The 18,233-nt window shown below is 42.3% G+C and overlaps 2 protein-coding genes across 3 annotated transcripts; one reads left to right on the forward strand and one right to left on the reverse strand.

Annotated features, from left to right (window-relative positions):
* Window positions 1–1,127: 1,127 nt before the first annotated feature.
* kctd2 (potassium channel tetramerization domain containing 2) lies at window positions 1,128–9,626 on the reverse strand. 2 transcript variants are annotated; one of them, XM_079182759.1, is made up of 6 exons: window positions 8,955–9,626; window positions 7,549–7,657; window positions 7,373–7,464; window positions 7,166–7,261; window positions 6,091–6,216; window positions 1,128–5,892 (listed from the first exon to the last, which is right to left on the reverse strand). In XM_079182759.1, the coding sequence occupies exons 1-6, from the start codon at window positions 9,330–9,332 to the stop codon at window positions 5,863–5,865; spliced, it is 831 nt and encodes a 276-aa protein (XP_079038885.1). In that variant the 5' UTR covers window positions 9,333–9,626; the 3' UTR covers window positions 1,128–5,862. The 2 variants fall into 2 exon arrangements, with proteins under 2 accessions (XP_079038885.1, XP_079038884.1); XM_079182758.1 differs by having other exon boundaries at window positions 7,166–7,464.
* Window positions 9,627–10,472: 846 nt separating this feature from the next.
* tubgcp2 (tubulin gamma complex component 2) lies at window positions 10,473–18,107 on the forward strand. Its single transcript, XM_079182400.1, has 18 exons — window positions 10,473–10,533; window positions 11,188–11,357; window positions 11,862–11,990; window positions 12,292–12,468; window positions 12,561–12,720; window positions 13,482–13,689; window positions 13,767–13,966; window positions 14,727–14,916; window positions 15,006–15,151; window positions 15,229–15,409; window positions 15,635–15,815; window positions 15,999–16,171; window positions 16,601–16,729; window positions 16,810–16,930; window positions 17,036–17,179; window positions 17,346–17,462; window positions 17,548–17,711; window positions 17,819–18,107. The coding sequence occupies exons 2-18, from the start codon at window positions 11,208–11,210 to the stop codon at window positions 17,892–17,894; spliced, it is 2,646 nt and encodes an 881-aa protein (XP_079038526.1). The 5' UTR covers window positions 10,473–10,533; window positions 11,188–11,207; the 3' UTR covers window positions 17,895–18,107.
* The last annotated feature ends 126 nt before the right edge of the window (window positions 18,108–18,233 follow it).

Here is an 18,233-nt window from a genome sequence, read left to right on the forward strand (position 1 = left end):
GTGAGTATTTCTATGTATGCTACTTTTGCAGTGGTGGAATGTAACCGAGTACATTTACTCAAGGATAGGCGACATTTTTAGCCATTTTTACTTTACTTGACTACAGTATTTATATGCTACTTTAGTTTGGAGATTGTATTTTTACTCCACAACATTTATTTGATAGCTTGAAGTTACTTTGTAGATTCAGATCAACACACACACATCTAAATAGACTATGATGTATTATTACTAAACTACCCAGCGGTGTACGAAGTCGTTAGAATTAGCTCCACCTGCAACATTAAAGTGATGAACACATCAATAATTATAGTGCAATAACATAATATATATATTATTATGAAATGTGCCATTCAGAGTACTTTTACTTTCAGTATTTTATATTATAATACTTATACTTGCAACAAAGTATGTTAAGCTACTTTTTAAGTTAAATATTCTTTTTCCACTGTTGCAAATAAAAGTACAGAATCATAACTGTATCCACATGATTTGTTGTTTTTCATAATGATTTATTATTTTATTCTCGTCTTATTTATCAGTTGTTTATATTTCTTTTAATATAAAAGTACAAATAGAGTTGAATACTGTACATTAGTTTTATTATTAGATTTGTGTCTTGATGGGTTTCTGCTTCATAGGTGCAGGTGATGCATGCAAACATTACTCTTAGTGTGAAATATTACACACATCGGAGGATATTTAACATGCAAAATGTTTAAAACCCGTCATGTGAGTTTCATCACGTGTCTACCACTCGATGTATCTTCATAAAGTCTGGGTTTTATTGGCCCAGGGTTTTAGGTTTCTGTCAGGAAAGCTGTGCTGCTGTTGAGTTTCTTCACAGAACGATTTATCGTTTTGAGCAGCAGAAATAAAATGTAACTCACCTCCTAGTAAAGGAAGTAAAGGAAGTAAAGGAAGGTGTCTGAGGATGAATACCATCAGGGGAGGTGATACCATGTTGTTTGAGGTGAACTGAGCCTTCAAAGGGTCAACAATAATCATTGTTTGATATGCCGTGTGTGACCTTAAACCTTAATAATCCTGCTGGTAGAACACGTTCCAAAAGGTTAGAAAACTTTCTAAATCTTTTAAATCCACAGAAGCAACAAACAGCCAGCGAGTTGTTTAAAACACAGACACATTTTATGATTAAAAACCAGACTGGGTTTCGTTAAAATCGTCACATGTAAAGAAACGACAATTCTTTTGTAGACAAAATTCCAAAAAACATAAAATAAATAAAAGTGAAACAAACGATCAGACAAAAAAAAAAATGTTTTGTCAGCTTCCAAAATGTTTTTTTTTCTCCACAGTCTCCATCGACAATATTCACATTTGACATCAATACTGTTGCTAAATGAACACAAAGTAACGGTTAATAGGTGACATTTCATCAATACTCTAAATGAGTACAAGTGGTGCCTGTCCACAAACGCATGCAGTGTGTTTACAGGTTAACTGGCAACATGACCCATGGATTCAAACTAAAAAACTTTATTTTGTGTGTCGAGTAAATGCTTTAAATCCGAGGTGTGTGTGTGTGTGTGTGTGTGTGTGGGGAGGGGGGGGGGTACTTTTTGTTCGAAGTTATTCTGCATCTAGAAGTTGAGTTAAACGGACGCGACAAAGATACAAAAAAAACAACCGAGAAACATGACGTGTGAGGCGGAGAACGTGTCTCGCTGTAGACCGACTGTTCCACACGAGAACTCTAACCCTACAAACCACAGAGCCCCCCCCCCCCTCACCACCATGCATCACACACACTTTGCACCAACACGGAGGTCTGACAGACTCCAGTACACAGTACACGTCATAATCTCTAGAACAACGCATGCTGTCGTGTTCTCACGTGCCCGAACAACAGATATATATTTATATATATATATTTTATTTTTTTTGCAGATTTGTTATAATTGCACATAATCTGTTTGACTAACTAGTGCAGGTGAAAGTAAAAACTAAATGGTAAAAAGTTATTTTTGTTTTAGGTCAGCGGTTCCCAACCTGTCTCAGTTCAACAGCAACACTTCAGTTCTTTGACTGAACGACGTCGAACCGTCCGGTGATCCACAAAGACACGAGTGTGCAGCCGTTAGCATGTTAGCATGCGTATGCTCAGCAGGTGTGATGATGTTTACCTGACCGACGTCTTACGTCAACATTCTAACATTTTATTTATTAGCACAAAGTTTTGAACGGTTAACATTTTGACCTCTTGTTAAAATAAACTACGGCTGAATTTCTAATAAATTACACTCCGACGACTTTGAACGCGTCAAGTTAAATTTAGTGAAATTATCTTTCTCTTCACTCCGGGCACAGAAAACTATATTTCACCATCTCGATTTGTTAAATCTTAATATTAAACTTACAGATTTACAGCTGACGTTTTGCTTTGTGACCTTTGAAGTTGGCCCTGAGGCCTGATTAGGATTATTTTATTCACACATGACGTCATAATATTTTAAGTGGGCATCAATTTAAATCAAATTCAAGAGCAGCCGATAAATATGTCTGTGAATATGTGGACACACCGATAAACACCTCGTCACACTAAGTCAGCAGGGTGCATCCTCTGAGGACCATGAACGTCTGCACAAAACTTAAATGAAACAACAAGTAAATAAGTTAGAAGCGAGGCTGAAGCATAACACAAATATGATTTGTTTTTTTTTTGCTTTTCTATCTTTTTTTTAACCGTCTTGTGACGCTCCCTCAGTTTGGGAACCGTTGAACTTTAAGCAACCGATGGAAGATCCAACTGGGACCATGACGGTGACGGGTATGAGTGCTTTTAAAGAGGTCGGTGACATAGATTTAAAAGAACGGGATCATCAGAGGTGGCTTCAGCATGCAACTCAAGAAGAAATCTTAACGGTCACGTCGACTTGTGACCACAACAAGAGCACAGCCGGCGTGTTACTAAGATAGAAGCAGATTTCTTCCCATGTTGGTAAAACACAAAACAAAACCAACCGCCAGCGTTCTCAGCAGATTCAACTTGAACGTGATGTGAACAGTTTGAGCTCTGAAGCAAATGGCACAAAGAGAAGCAGCCGGGAGTCAGTTTGTCTGTGTCGTAAAATGACGTTTGTTTGTTTGGCCTCTCGCTGAAACAGACAGTTAAAAAAACAAGCCAGCGACCGCGTCACACACTTCACCTCAGGGAGGCGCCTCCTGTCGGCTATAAGGGATCAGAGGCACCGTATGATAAAGAGGGGGGGGGGGGGGGGGGGGACTGTGCACAACACAGGTCAAAAGGCACAACACTGGACACAGACGAAGGGGAAACTTTGCAAAAAGAAGGGGCCGGAGATACGACGAGGGAGGACTGCTCCTCAATGAGACGTCAGCGGCTCACGACTCAGATTAGCAGAATTAAAACTGCACAAAAAGAAAACGGAACAAAGAAGAAGAAGTTACATCAAAGTTTGAGCCTCGGGGAGCGGGACAACAGCACGGCGACAGTTATTCTTCTGTTTGTTCATGCGTGATATAACGTAACTGCATCAAATATGTTCTCTGTACAAAGAAAGGTGTGTCTGAGTGACTCGTTTGTTTCTTCTTTTTTAGCTTTTCAGGGATTTTAAATGTTCAGTCTGAGATTCTCCGTCTGATATGTGTAAATACGGCTCAAACTCTGCATTAAGCTGCTCGCATAACAAGGCTGTTTACACCAGGAACAACGTTCGGCTGTTAACATCAGTCAACAGAAAAACTCACTGGTTCAGTTTCTCTGTTTTATATCAATGAAAAGCAAGTAGAAGACGTCACCGTGAGCTCTGGGAACTTTCATTGTTCACTACTCTCGATTAACTGAAAAACAGAATCCTCATGAATGAAAACGATGATTGTTTGTTTGATGACAGCTATGACTGCAACCAACGATGATTTTACGGATTACTTTCTCTATAAATATTAATAGTTTAGCCTAAAAATAGTGTAAAATGTCACGTTTCCCCCGGAGCCCGAGGAGACATCTTCAAACCTCAAAGATATGAAACAGAGAAAAATAAAGTTACAGTTGCTGATAATATTCTATTAATCAGTTATGTGACCTCAGCTTTAGTTACTCGTAGCCTTAAAGTTTTACAGGAAATGCACATTTTAAGTCGCAGCAAATTCAGTTTTACTTGCACAAAAAAAAAAGTGCATTTCACAATCAATCCTTTAGAAACACAAACTTGAACATATTCAGCCTGATAATCGGGTTGTTCCGGTTATGATGGAGAGTTTACGTGTACTGTAAACCAGCACTGTCACACTGCAACTTAATGCAAAGTAGATTTAAGAAAAATACACTTCAAGCCAAGTTATTTTCTATCTGCTGGAACAGCAAAAACAAGGTCACATCACATCTGAAATATAAAAGCTTTGCTCCGAAGCTCGGGGGGGGGGGGAATGAGGACACCGTGTGGCAGGTTCGCTTACAGTCCGTAAATCTCAGCGTCGACGTGGGCTCAGGTATCTCAGGGATTCAGCGCGCTCGCGCCGCAGTTGCTACGAGTTGCTGCAGAACGTGAGACGACACTTCAGCAGACGGAGGCGACTGAGATCGGCACGCGGTCAAACCGGCGCCACAGTCCAGAAATACACGTCTGCTCTTCCCCCGAATTACAATTTTTAAGATATGCAAGAGATCAAAGCGGGATATCTAAGAGAAAACTGGGTATTTTTTTGTGTGTTTTTTTTTTTTTTTGGGGGAGGAACACTAGAGAAAACGTGCAGCTGAAAAAAGTGGTGATATTTCAGTCGTGGACATTTAAAAAGCAGAGAGGCACCGCACACACGTACTCACATCCACGTGACCGGGTTTCAATCTGGTTATGAAAAGTGATATTTTCTCCCGTCGTTTAAATATGTAAATATATGACGACTATGATACAGAAATCAGTAATTACACCGTGTTCAGATTATTTCATCATGTAGCCTATATAGATTCCTCACATGCCTCCACAAAGTCTACACAGTCTTCGTTGAGTCAGTTGTTTTCTTTCTTTTTTTTTGCGCAGAAAATATCCCCAAAAAGGAGCGACCGACTCGAGCACCGGGAGCAGGAAACAGAGGAGGAGGAGGAGGAGGAGGAGGAGGAGGAGGAGGAGGAGGAGGAGGAGGAGGGCGGCGAGATTTCAGGACGGCAGAAAGACGTCGGGTTCGTCTCTTCTTTAAGGTGTTTCTAAAAGAGGAAAGCGAAGCATCCGGTTGGCTCAAACAGAGCGATAGGACTCCACCTCCACCCTCCGGGCTCCGCCCTTCGTTTGTTGTGCCGGCGCCGGTGACGGTGACCTGCCTCGGACATCTAGCCGAGGATTCTGGGAGTGCAGAGAGGGAGGCGGCGGCGGCGGCGGCGGGCTGTTCGCTCCATCAGCGGGTTCAGGTTAAAATCCGCAGAGTTGCGTTCGTTCCTTTATGTCCTTTGAGAGTCCTGAGGAGATTTCTGCTGAGTCGACAGAGCCAAATGTAAAAAATGATGATGATGATGATGATGATGATGATGATGATGATGCTCTGTGCTGGGCGTCCATCAGCACCGCAGTGACACGGACCATCAAGAGGAAAAAAAGCTGCTTTGAGGAAAACCCGCTCACTTGTAATCCCTTTTATACTCCGCCTGAAGCCGGCGATGATGGAGGAGGAGGAGGAGGAGGAGGAGGAGGAGGAGGAGGAGGGTCCTGTTGGTGCACAGGAGGAGAGGGAAGAGCAAGGGTTTGATGATGACGATGATGAAGGCGGCGGCGGCGGCAGGAGGGTAAACTCGTGGATCTCGATGAAAACGGGAGAAAATGTTCCGTGTTATTGTTTCGTTTCGGGTTTTTTTTTTGTCGATAAAGTTTTATTTAGCTCGCCGTCTCTTCACATCCGCGAGCCTCGCTCCTGAAGGATCTGTGAGGACAGAAAGAAGCACAAATAAATCCCTGAAAATCTCAAAGTGAAAAAATCTCAAAGTGATGTCATCAGAGCAGAAAGCTGCTCAAGCTTCTCAAATATGAAGATTTACTGTTTATCTCTTTTAAATGGATGAACTGCTTGTGACCATTTCCACATTTTACAGACTCAATTGACGGATTAATGAATAAAGACCTTGGCCTTCTCGGTGGGCTCGATGACGATGCCGTTGGAGGAGTTGTTGAGTTCACGAGAGACGACACATAGAAACTCCGCCTGGTCCTCGTTGCCGTAGTTATAAGAGGAGCCGATGCTGATGAGCTGAGGACGGGAAAAACACAAGAGGAGGAAAACATTAAGTTCTGTGACTCAGCAGAGTTTGATCTGAATTCTGGGTAATATTTATATTTCTGAAGTTTTCTCTTTATGGGTTCCAGCTTCTCAAATGAGAAGATTTTCTTCTTTTCTCCGTTTTATTTTACTATAAATTAAATATCTTTGGGCTCCGGAGGACATGTTTCACTATTTAAAGACATTTTAATGACAAAATGATTCAATCGATAGAGAATAAGATTAACAGATTAATAATCATTAGTTGCAGCCTTTATAGTCAAAAAACTTTAGGGATGCAACTAATGATTATTTTCATTCTTGTTTTCAATTTAAAACATAAAAAATAATTCATACAATGATATTAAACGGCGGATGTTTAAACGGCACATTCTCCAGCTTCAGTTGTTGTTTCAAGTGTTAATAAAGTGTTAATAAAGTGTTAATAAAGTCTCTTAAGGTGATAATAACTGAATATATTTGAGTTATGGAAAGTCACCTTTGGGCAACACTAAACAATCAGCAAATTAATACAAAAAGGAAATGATTTACTATTTCTCTCTTTATTTTCATCTCCTTTGTAATAAACCTCTCTGGCTCACTCTGTGCATTTACATTAAATGTTGATTAATGTGCACCATCCCTGGTAAATAAACAAACAAATACATGAATAAATACAGTAATAAACAAATAAATAAATAGATAAATTAGCAAATAAATAGTGAATTTTAGTTTCTTGAAAAGTGCTCCCTAAATAAAATGTATTAATTATATTAAAATGATCCTTAAATATAAATGTATATTTGGTTAGATACTAACATCATTAAACTGGCTTCCTAAACGGTATCCTTCAGGAACAAATAACTAAAAGTTTTGGCCTCTTTCCAAACAGCTGCAGCATGAACTAAAACACCAGAACTAAAATCTGTATTTTCTGCACCTGCTCAAACTTCCAGCCGTCCGACATGGTCGAGACCATCTGAGTGAGCTCCTCCTCCTGGCACTGAAGTACTCGATACACGTGCTTCACGGGTCCCTGAGGGCCACGACACACACACACACACACACACACACACACAGAGAGAGAGCAAACGTCAACAATCTGCACAGTCTGGATTAGTGCGAGGAGGACGTGTGGCGTCTGTACCTGAGACGTCCGGTTCTCGTTGTCCCGTATCCTCTCCTTCACCAGCCTCACCAGAGACGCGATGTTGTAGAACTCGGCTTCCTCCAGAACACCTGAGGAGCAAAACGTTTGAATCCTGAGACCTCACCGGGTGTTCTGGTCTCTGTGCGCTCTGAATCAGATCACAACGTTCTTACCGTCCTCCGCCAGGTTCTTGTCCATGATCAGCTTCCCGTGACGAAGGTAGTTGAGGATGGGGCCGAAGTATGTGGGGTCCCTGTCGATCAGGTAGGCCCCTGTCTCGTCCTGTAGGCGGGGGGGGGGGGGGGGGGGGGGGGGGGGGGGCAAAACAGCCAAAAAAAAGCTCTTTCCCCCTGAAAGTCTGTGGTTGTTTTTCTATGAGTTTATCACCAAAACTACATTTTACAGATGACATGTGAACACATCATGATGACGTTATAATGTACCTTCAGCCAGTACTCATGTTCACTGAGCAGAGCCTGAAGGCATCATGATGTAACTGAAGTGAACCTCCGTTGGTTAGCCGTTAGCCGGTGCTGCTAACGTTACTAGCTCTCCTCTGATTGGTTGTTTGCAATGTAACATCATCAGAGATCAGAGACCAGAAACACATGTTCTACTGAATATTAGAGGAGAACCATCGTCAGTAAAACTTTATTTACACTGTGATGGTTAACGTTAAACCGTGAGGGGGATCAGTACGGATCACAGAGGTCCGTTACACCTCTGTGTTTAGCACTAAATGTTTAAAAGTTTGATTATTTGATTTTTCATGACTGAAGCAAAGTCTGAAAACATTTGATCACTTTGGACAAAATGATAAAAACCTTTCTGCTAAAGTAAAAAAATAAAACAAACCTTAAGATCCAAATATTAATTTAATATCTGGCGTTTGTTTTGTTTACATGAACATTTCCATTTTATGTTACTAACTTTATACTATCACCACATTTCAGAGGTAATATTGTACTTCACTTGATCTATTTGGTTCCTAGTTACGTTAATTATATAATATATATATATATATAAACATTGTACGAGCAGATTAATCATTTTTCTTTAAAGATAAGTTTGCAGCACATCTTATGACACATACCTGGGTACAATTCTGAGGTACTTGTACTTTACTTGAGTATTTCCATTTTCTGCTACTGTTAGTTTGCAGATTCAGATTTTTAAAACTAGATTCTAAAATAATAAACTATGATGTATTATTACGGATTGAGATACTCAGCGGTATACAAAGTAATTAAAATGAGTGCATCAATACATTTAATTTACTTGAATACGCTAGTTTTAATTGTAAAAGAGTATTTCTATACGGTGGTATTACTATTTACTTAAACTACATTTGTCATGATGTAAAATCTACATAGAATGTGCCTCTGATTGAATATAATTTTATATTAAAAATATTAAACAACTAAATTAGAAGTAAAGAAGGGATAATGTTACTTTATTCTCCTTTTTTATGTATTTTCTTATGCTATTTACCTTATTATTGATATACTACTATCAGACAATAAATACTACTATAATAGAAGTGTAAATAAATGACATTATTATGACTTTGGGTGTTCACCTTGTCGGAGTCCAGGTCGGGGTCTTCTTGACACAGTCGGAACAGGAACGACTTGGGGTCCCGACACAGCGTCTGTTTGGTCGTGATGAAGTACGTCCCGCCGACGTTCAGGCGAACCCAGCGCGAACCGGGTTCGGACGGGGAGTTCGTGTTGCTCTTCGCCGCGAACCCGAACACCGAGCGTCCACCGCCTCCACCGCTGCCGCTCGACACCCCGCCGGGGCTGAGCTGCTGGCTGCCGCCGCTGCTGCTCCGCGGCGGAACCATGATCGTGGGCGACGCGAGGCGCAGAGAGCCGCGAACATCGCGGTGGTGGTGCTGCTCGGGCTGCTCGATGGTGCCAGTGCCGCTCGGTTCCACAACATGCAGTTCAGCCATGTTTTTCTTTTTACTTCGTCTGTAAAACACACACACGCAACCGCACGATTATCTAACGACACACTGCGGGTAAACAATGTCTTCCTCCCAGCCGATTTGTAAACAGAGCGAGTGTATTTTTCTCTGGCATCAGGGCGTTGCTCCTCACACCTCGACCGCCTCCTTTCCTCCTCTCTCCTCCTCGAAGATTAACACACGGATATGACTCCTAACGGCTGTACGGCGGCGGCAGCACCGCGTTTAATCGTCTCTTCACGAGATAAATCGCTCATTCTCTCGTCCGTTCAAACGTTAATCAGAGGAAGGAAAAAAAAGGGGCAGCACTTCCGGGTTGTAACGTGATTACTGTTTACTTCCGCTGTGTTGTCGTTTTTCAAAATAAAAGCAAACACAGTCATATTTGGTTAGTGGAATTTTATCTTCTCAAGTAGTAGGCTATATATATTTATTAATTAATAGGGCAATTTAATTACTTCACCCGTTATCTCCTGATTGTAGAAATCAACACAATAAAAAGATAAATGAATAAATGGATTAAAAAACAGAAATAATGTAAATTGGGTTAGAGATGTTGTGTTTTTCGTTGATGTTAATGCTGCTGTAGCAAAAAAAATTATCCTTGTGGGATTAATAAAGTATCTATCTATCTATCTATCTATCTATCTATCTATCTATCTATCTATCTATCTATCTATCTATCTATCTATCTATCTATCCGTCTGTCCATCCATCTATATGTAGGAAAGAACATTTTGCAGGTGAAGTTCCAAGTAGTATTATTGTAATGAATGGTATTACTGTTTTTATAATTATCATCGTTTTGTCTGTGTCTATTTATTGTATTTGTATGTTACTTTTTGAAGTGTGCATGCCAATTCCATGTTTTGTCATCTTTAAAAATGAATCTTCACAATAATATAATTTTAAACAACACATGTAAAACAATAGTAAACTTTTAAAAAAAAATTATAAAAAAAAAAGTGCAGTAAATGTACAGTTATACAAGCAATGAATGAAGTGATGGAATTATTATCTGCTGATAAATAAAGTTGCAGTACCGTAGTTAACGTGTGGAGGGCAGTGTGGCGCCAGTGCTGCGCGTATTACAGCAACAGAAGAAGAAGAATTTGACTGGTTGTGGGCGCGTTTAGTTTCTTGCTCGTGTGTTTGCTGTTGTTATTGAACCAGACGCTACTGACAGGTACAGTGCTCGGTAGAGACTCGGGTTACACCTGTAATACGCCTTACGATCACTGAGTTACGTTGTTATAACGAATTATATGTTTCATTTCGGATAAGCTAGCTACGCAGTTAGCATCCTCAGAGTTCATTTTACCCGGAAGCTGGCTGTTTTAGCCAGTTAGCAAGCTAGCATCAAATAACAGTTAGCTTAGCATCACTTGTAAGAGAAGATGGTGCATGCATGCAGACTTTACAATAGCTGGTAGAGACAGATTTAGTTTAATTAGTTTGTCAGTATGAGCTAACTGGGGCTAAGCTAGCCTCCAACACTAAACATCTGTGCAATATAAATATTTATAATTAATAATGATTCTGTCTGTATATATAATATTTAATTGTTTTGGATTTTTTACTTTTTTACTTATTTTTACATTTAATATTCTTTACTGTTTTATTATTATTATTACTGTTTTATTATTATTCCTTATTTATAATTGTTTTGATCTTGTTTTTTCACTATGTCTCTTGTTTGCACTGTCCATATATATATATATATATATATATATATGTATGTACATATATATATACGTATATACACTCCTCTATGCTGCTGTAATCCTGTAAATTGTAATAAAGGATCTTATCTCATCTCTTCCTCTCTCCTTTACGAAAGTGTGTTGTCATTTTAGAGCCATGAGCGAGTTCAGGATCCACCACGACGTGAACGAGTTGCTCAGCCTGCTTCACGTTCGAGGAGGCGATGGAGCGGAGGGCTACATCGACCTCCTGCAGAAACACAGGACGCCTTATGTCACCACGACCGTGTCTGCTCACAGTGCCAAGGTGGGTGTTACACACTCAGGGATGCCTTAAGACAGCTCTCAGGGCACAGAAAAGTCCTGGAACGAGACCATAATGTGCTGAAGGTGGTGAGGATGATATTAGGATCTTTTGCGGTTATCATTAGCCAACAAAATGGTGGTTTTTTTGCTCTGTTCAGATAGATTGAGTACTTTATTAATCCCAGCAGGAACTGTTAATGTTACAGCAGCTGAGAGCAAAAAAGAGAACGATAATGTGCAAAAATAACGATACAAAGCTATTAACAGCAGCTTAAATAACTCAGATGATCTGTACCGTACATATGTAATCATGTGCAGTGGTAGAAAAGCAAAACCATGTGAGGTGGACAGAGTGCAAGTATTCCAAACAGGATCTCCTGTAGCGGTCCTCGTCACAGCAGAGTTTATCCTGAGTTTATATAAGTAAAGGCTGATTATACAGGAAGAACAGTTACAGAGTTTAAATCAGGTTTGCGTTGCTAACTGGCTGTTAAATCGTTTGCAGGTGAAAATAGCAGAGTTCTCTAAAACCCCCGAGGACTTCTTGAGGAAGTACGAGGAGCTCAAGTCCAAAAATGTTCGAAACCTGGACCCTCTGGTGTACCTGCTCTCCAAACTCTGTGAGGATAAAGAGGTAATGCATCGTTAATAAGCAGCTTATTATCTGCTTTTGTTTGTTATCACTTCAAATTCATTGATTTCACTCTGTTGGGGTCTCAGATTTAAAATGATTATGATGTAAAGAATGAATCGTGTGTTTTCAGCTCATGAGATGTAAATAGAAGATTGAAAGTCATTATACGGTGTTGAAAGTGGCTCAATTTGTTGATTTCCTACACGTTTTAAAAAGTTAGATAAACTGCCATATTCACCCTTAATAGTTCTCCTTTCTTATCACAATATCTCACAGCTTTGTCTTGATATTTTTTTATCAGACGCTCCAGTTTCTGCAGCAGAATGCCAAAGAGAGGTCGGAGTCATCGGCGAACACAACATCAACCACGACTACCAGCTACACTCTGCCTCAGACCAGCACCAAGATGTCCATGCAGGAACTGGATGAGCTGCGTAAGAAGCTCGGCAACGTGACGGCCAGCTCCAACGCTCCTCTGGTGAGCGGTTCTTACTCCGATGCTTTTTATCTGAGCCAAAAAAAAAGCTAAATTAAATTAAATATCCTGTGCCTTCATGGTTTTGTCTGCAGCCGGCTGAGGTCACGCGGAAGATGCTGCGGGACAAACACAACAAGAAGAACCCCACGCAGCCCAACCCCGTGTTTCCTAACTGGGTGTACGATCGCCCAGCTCTCCTCGGAGACTTCATCACCAGCCCGACTCCTCCAGGAGATCCAGCAACGGCCATCGGTAAGACCTTTAATACTGGATCATCAACTTGGTGGGAACCAGCGGTTGTGTTGGACTTTCTCTATGGGTTGTAATACTTCCATCATAATCTATTATTCCCCGTCATTTTCATTTATTAACAAATATAATAAGACAAAAGCTAAAGACACGTATTTATAAGGGCACGGAGGGAAAAGATGAAAAGAGACATGACACCGACTGTGTGGACACTTTTCATGTCAACACCAGGCGGCAACCTCCGGTTCTCTAGAGTGAAGTCGAAGCTTCATGTGTTAAAGCTGCATTCTCTCCACTGACCACCAGGGGGCGACTCCTCTGGTTGTATAGAAGTCTATGAGAAAATGACTCTAATTCTCTCTTGATTTATTACCTCAGTAAACATTGTAAACGTGAGTTTATGGTCTCAATCTCTAGTTTCAAGTCTTCTTCAATACAGCATGATGTTCATTTAGTAAATGATGGTCCATTTAGAGTCAAACAGACCATAAAGCAGGGGATGCTTTAGGGCGGGGCTACACGGTGATTGACAGGCCCTCAGTATAAGGCGTCTCTACGTCACTCCTCCTCAGTCCTAATATGATCACTTCCTGTTCACTGGTTCCTAAAAGCCAAGATGGTTGAACTCGAGGCACCAAAACGTCAGTCCACAAACCAACGAGTGACGTCACGATGACCACGTTTACTTCTATGGTCAACACGCACAAAGCGGATGAACGATTTTGTCCCCAATTAACGCAACATCTGGTGCGACTGTTGTTCAGGTACGATGGGGCTGCCGGCGCAGGAACAAGCTCTGGTGGAGGATCTGCTGTTCGTCCTGGTCGGAGTTGACGGACGAGACATCACGGCTCAGCCCGTTCTGGGGAGACAGAACCGCTCCTTCATCGTCGACTCCACGCTGGACATGTCCATCAAAGAGCTGGTCAACAGAATACTGCCGGTGGCGTCGTATTACTCCACTATAACACGGTGAGCATGTGACCGACTCGTCCGTTCTCACTCTGAGGACAGATTGCTGGATGAGTGGTGTTTCATTTGTGCTTCAGCTTCATTGAGGAGAAGTCGTCCTTTGAGTACGGCCAGGTGAACCACGCGCTGACGGCGGCGATGAGGACCCTGATGAAGGAGTACCTGATCCTGGTCACTCAGCTGGAGCACCTCCAGAGGCAGGGCCTGCTGTCCCTGCAGAAGCTCTGGTTTTACATCCAGCCCACCATGAGGACCATGGAGATCCTGGCCTCCATCGGTAAGAGTCTGGAGAACACCAGTGTTGTGTCTTTTGTGCACATGGACCAGTGCGAACGTGAGAAACGACGTGTAAATCGTCTGCACGTTTATGCAACGCGGTGAAAGTGTGTAGGGGGCTCGTGTTTAGGGACTCGGCAGCTTCGTCAGGTGAACACCAGCTGCTCGTTCTAACCACTTGAGGGCGCTCTGAACCTCGTTCACAGAGGAAACTACAGCACCAGCAGGAGGAGCACAGAGCACATCTGTTGTGTTTCATCACCAAACAATACAAGATCAAACTAATACAAACTGTTGTAGCGTTGGGTGATGCTTTGCTGTTAGTTTCTCTTTTTATGCCATCAGATGTTTAAGATTAATACTTTGACATCAATATCAAAAAGTACATGCGAAGAAAAAAAAGGGAAATTATATTTGAACAACATAAAATAACAAAACAAAAGAAAATTACATAAATTTAAGCATTTTTTACCACTACAGAATTAATAAAAATGATCTGAAATCTCTCCAAAATTCCACATTAAGACACCAAAACCTTAAGGAACATCATAGATAAATCCATGCTCTGATCTAGAATCGGAAACCTTTGGAAATGAGGAGATTTCTCCAAGAATTTCATTTTGTCCAAACGTCGTCTGAATGTCCTCAGTCTGTAGTTTGTGGTTGTCCTCATTCCTGCAGCACTCACTGCACGAATCAAGCTGTTACTTCTCCATTGCTTTATCTTTGTGAAGTAATGTTCCTCCACTTGTTTTCCGCAGCGTCCTCGGTGGACAAAGGGGAGTGCATGGGCGGGTCGACGCTGAGTCTCCTTCACGACCGAACCTTCAACTACACGGGCGACAGCCAGGCTCAGGAGCTGTGCCTCTACCTCACCAAAGCAGCCAGCGTCCCTTACTTTGAAATACTGGAGAAGTGGGTCTACAGGGGCATCATCAAGGATCCGTACAGGCACGGCTTTAACCCGACGCTCCGAATATCAAAACACACTTCTACCGCCGCGTCCGCTCCGTGTTTTTAATGTTGTTGTGTCCTCACAGCGAGTTCATGGTGGAGGAGCACGAGCTGCAGAAGGAGAAGATTCAGGAGGACTACAACGACAAGTACTGGGATCAGAGGTACACCATCGTACAGCATCGGATTCCCTCCTTTCTGCAGAAAATGGCGGACAAAATATTAAGCACAGGTAAAAACAACAACAAAGGAAAACATTCTAACAGCCTTTCTTAGAAAACAGATCTTCATTTCCTCTTCGTTTCGTAGGGAAATACCTGAATGTGGTTCGGGAGTGCGGCCGCGACGTGACGTGTCCGGATGCCAGAGAGGTGCTGTACACCCTGAAGGAGAGAGCCTACGTGGAGCAGATAGAGAAAGCTTACAACTACGCCAGCAAAGTGCTGCTGGCCTTCCTCATGGAGGAGAAGGAGCTGGTTTTACGCCTGAAGTAAGAGGTTAAAGGCAGGCTGGGTAATCTGTGGAGGAGAGACGTAGAGACTTATAATAGTCTATTGAAGCTACTTTCATGGAACCCAGCCAGGACAGTTTACATCCAGAAAAACAACATTCATTAAAAGCTTGACTTCAAAGATGAGTCTTAAAGCTGAATTGCTGGATTTTAATATATAAAATCAGTTTGTATGTAGTGACTTACTGAGTTGTTTTCATTCAGATCCATCAAGCACTACTTCTTGATGGACAAAGGGGACTTCTTCGTGCACTTCATGGACCTGACGGAGGAGGAGCTGAAGAAGCCCGTGGACGACATCGTTCCTCCCAGACTGGAAGCCCTGCTGGAGCTGGCTCTGAGGATGAGCACGGCCAACACGGACCCCTTCAAAGACGACCTCAAGGTGGGTGCTACACCCTGTGAATGTGAATCTGATGTCAGACCCGTTAGTATGACTACAGTCTTTACACTAGAGATCTTTTTACGATAGATTGAAATGACTACCGACTACAGGAACCGATACATGAGCTTCCGACCTTCCGCTCCTTCGTGCACCGACACTAATCGTCCTCTCGTCTCTCCGCAGATTGACCTGATGCCCCACGACGTCATCACTCAGCTGCTGCGCGTTCTGGCCATCGAGACCAAACAGGAGAAGAGCATCATCAACGCCGACCCGACGGACGTGGCCCTCAGCGGGCTGGAGGCCTTCTCCTTCGACTACATCGTCAAGTGGCCGCTCTCGCTCATCATCAACAGGTTTTACATTGTTTCGTTTTCTTAACTTTTAAGATACTTCAGCGTCTTCGGCAATATTATAATCGACAATAAATCCTGAATACGTTTATGATTTCTACAGCTCAGAGAAATGCAGTTAATGTCGGCCATTTTAGAGACAAATCGCTGTATTTTGTACATTTTATACACGTAGAAGACGCTTTTTCTTTATTTTAAAGAAGACATGAGAGCCACAGATTACTCACAATCAAAACCAACAATAATCCCTCAAACATAAATTACATGTAGATGAAAAATGCAGCCTCAGTGTGCATTTTCCAGACAATAGAATGAGTGAAGCTTTGTTATTTAACAGAACCGGTTTATTACAGTGTGTTAGCTGCGCCCTTAAGAAAAGAAACCGACGCTATAAATACATTTTAACGCGTTTAATTCGTCCTCATTTTCCAGGAAAGCCCTGACGAGGTACCAGATGTTGTTCAGACACTTGTTCTACTGCAAACACGTGGAGAGGCTGCTGTGCAACGTGTGGATCAACAACAAGGATTTCAAGCTGTACTCTTCACATTGTGCCAAATGGTGAGTTCGTGCAGAGTTTCAAGGTGAAGTTTTTATGCAAAACAAGCACAAAATGTCCTCACACTCCGTTCACGCTGCAGGTTTGCTGCTGCGTTCGCCCTCCGACAGCGCATGCTGAACTTCGTGCAGAACATCCAGTACTACATGATGTTTGAGGTGATGGAGCCCACGTGGCACGTCATGGAGAACAACCTGAAAACAGTTAAGTACCGCCACAGCTCTTCTTATCTTAACCAAAGCACAGCCGGACGCCCGACGCTGCCGTTGGTTGTTTGTTGACCGTCGGTCTTCTTCTCCTCCTCCCAGGCGTCGAACATCGACGACGTGCTTTGCCATCACACCAGCTTCCTGGACAACTGCCTGAAGGACTGCATGCTGACCAACCCCGAGCTCCTCAGGATCTTCTCCAAACTCATGTCGGTCTGCGTCATGTTCACCAACTGCATGCAGGTTTGTTGATGAAGAGGAAATGTTTTTTTCTCCTGGACTTTATCTTTAGAAGTGGACGTAGTCGTGGTTGGTTTGTGGATGTTTTGAAGCCTCCAGTTCAGCATTTTGGCCGCCGCCATCTTGGCTTTTTTGTTCTGAGTGGTTTTTCTTCTCTCGACTGTCGCAGCGCGTCACTCAGAGCATGAGGTTGGAGCGCCTCTCTCTGGAACAGGGCACCGCGGACGGGCCTCCAGCTCAGAGCGAACATGCCGAGGAGACGGAGAAGAAGAGGCTGACCACAAAGGTATTTATTAAAGAAGAAACGCTCATCCTCATGGCCAAAGAAACACCTCAACATGTTCATGGAAACCGGGTTTGTTTGTGTTCAGTCGTTAGCGGAGCACGCGGACTCCCTGCAGTCGGACCCCGGCTTTGAAGCCACCGTCAGCAAGTTTGACAGTAACTTCAGCACGCTGCTGCTGGACCTGCTGGACAAGCTGAGCATCTACAGCACCAACGACTGTGAGCACAGCATGATCAGCATCATCTACAGGTAACACCGCCGTTCAAGTCGATGTGCGATCCGCATGTCATTCGTGTTCTGTTTTTGTAAACTACCTTTTGATAAGTTTTGCTAACTCTGCTCTCATGATTTCACAGGTTGGATTTCAACGGGTTCTACACGGAGCGGCTGGAGAGGATGGCCATAGAGCGGAGTCAGAAAGCATCAGCGTAGCATTAAAAACCTCCTTCAATAGATAACTTCCATCCAGACAAAAGAGCCGACGCCTCAGTGTGTATATTATATATCGTGTACTTTTTGAGTTACTTTGGAAATGATGAACTAATGTGTTTATTCTGATATGAGAATTGAAAGTCGTGGCACTCCTTATGGGTAACTTATTGTACAATGAAAATGTATGTTTGTATTCATTAAAACGAGAATTCACTGAATGAATTTAGACTCTCGACGTCCTTTAAACCTTTGAAAGAATGTTTACCATTAGGTACAACAGTCTGAAGATTATTAACTTTTACAGAACATTTAGGAAACCTTTCCAGAAGACTATGTTAC

Source organism: Pholis gunnellus, assembly GCF_910591455.1.
Source record: "Pholis gunnellus genome assembly, chromosome: 21".
In the NCBI taxonomy this organism is placed as follows: domain Eukaryota; kingdom Metazoa; phylum Chordata; class Actinopteri; order Perciformes; family Pholidae; genus Pholis; species Pholis gunnellus.

Bases quoted from the DNA above. Each gene is read 5' to 3' on its own strand.
- tubgcp2 (XM_079182400.1), top strand. From the start codon at position 11,208: ATGAGCGAGTTCAGGATCCACCACGACGTGAACGAGTTGCTCAGCCTG. The intron at 11,991-12,291 runs GTAATGCATCGT...TTTTTTTATCAG, and splicing joins AACTCTGTGAGGATAAAGAG to ACGCTCCAGTTTCTGCAGCA. The intron at 13,967-14,726 runs GTAAGAGTCTGG...TGTTTTCCGCAG, and splicing joins GGAGATCCTGGCCTCCATCG to CGTCCTCGGTGGACAAAGGG.
- kctd2 (XM_079182758.1), bottom strand. From the start codon at position 9,332: ATGGCTGAACTGCATGTTGTGGAACCGAGCGGCACTGGCACCATCGAG. The intron at 7,658-8,954 runs GTGAACACCCAA...CCCCGCCTACAG, and splicing joins CCGACCTGGACTCCGACAAG to GACGAGACAGGGGCCTACCT. The intron at 5,893-6,090 runs GTCTTTATTCAT...CTGTCCTCACAG, and splicing joins AGCCCACCGAGAAGGCCAAG to ATCCTTCAGGAGCGAGGCTC.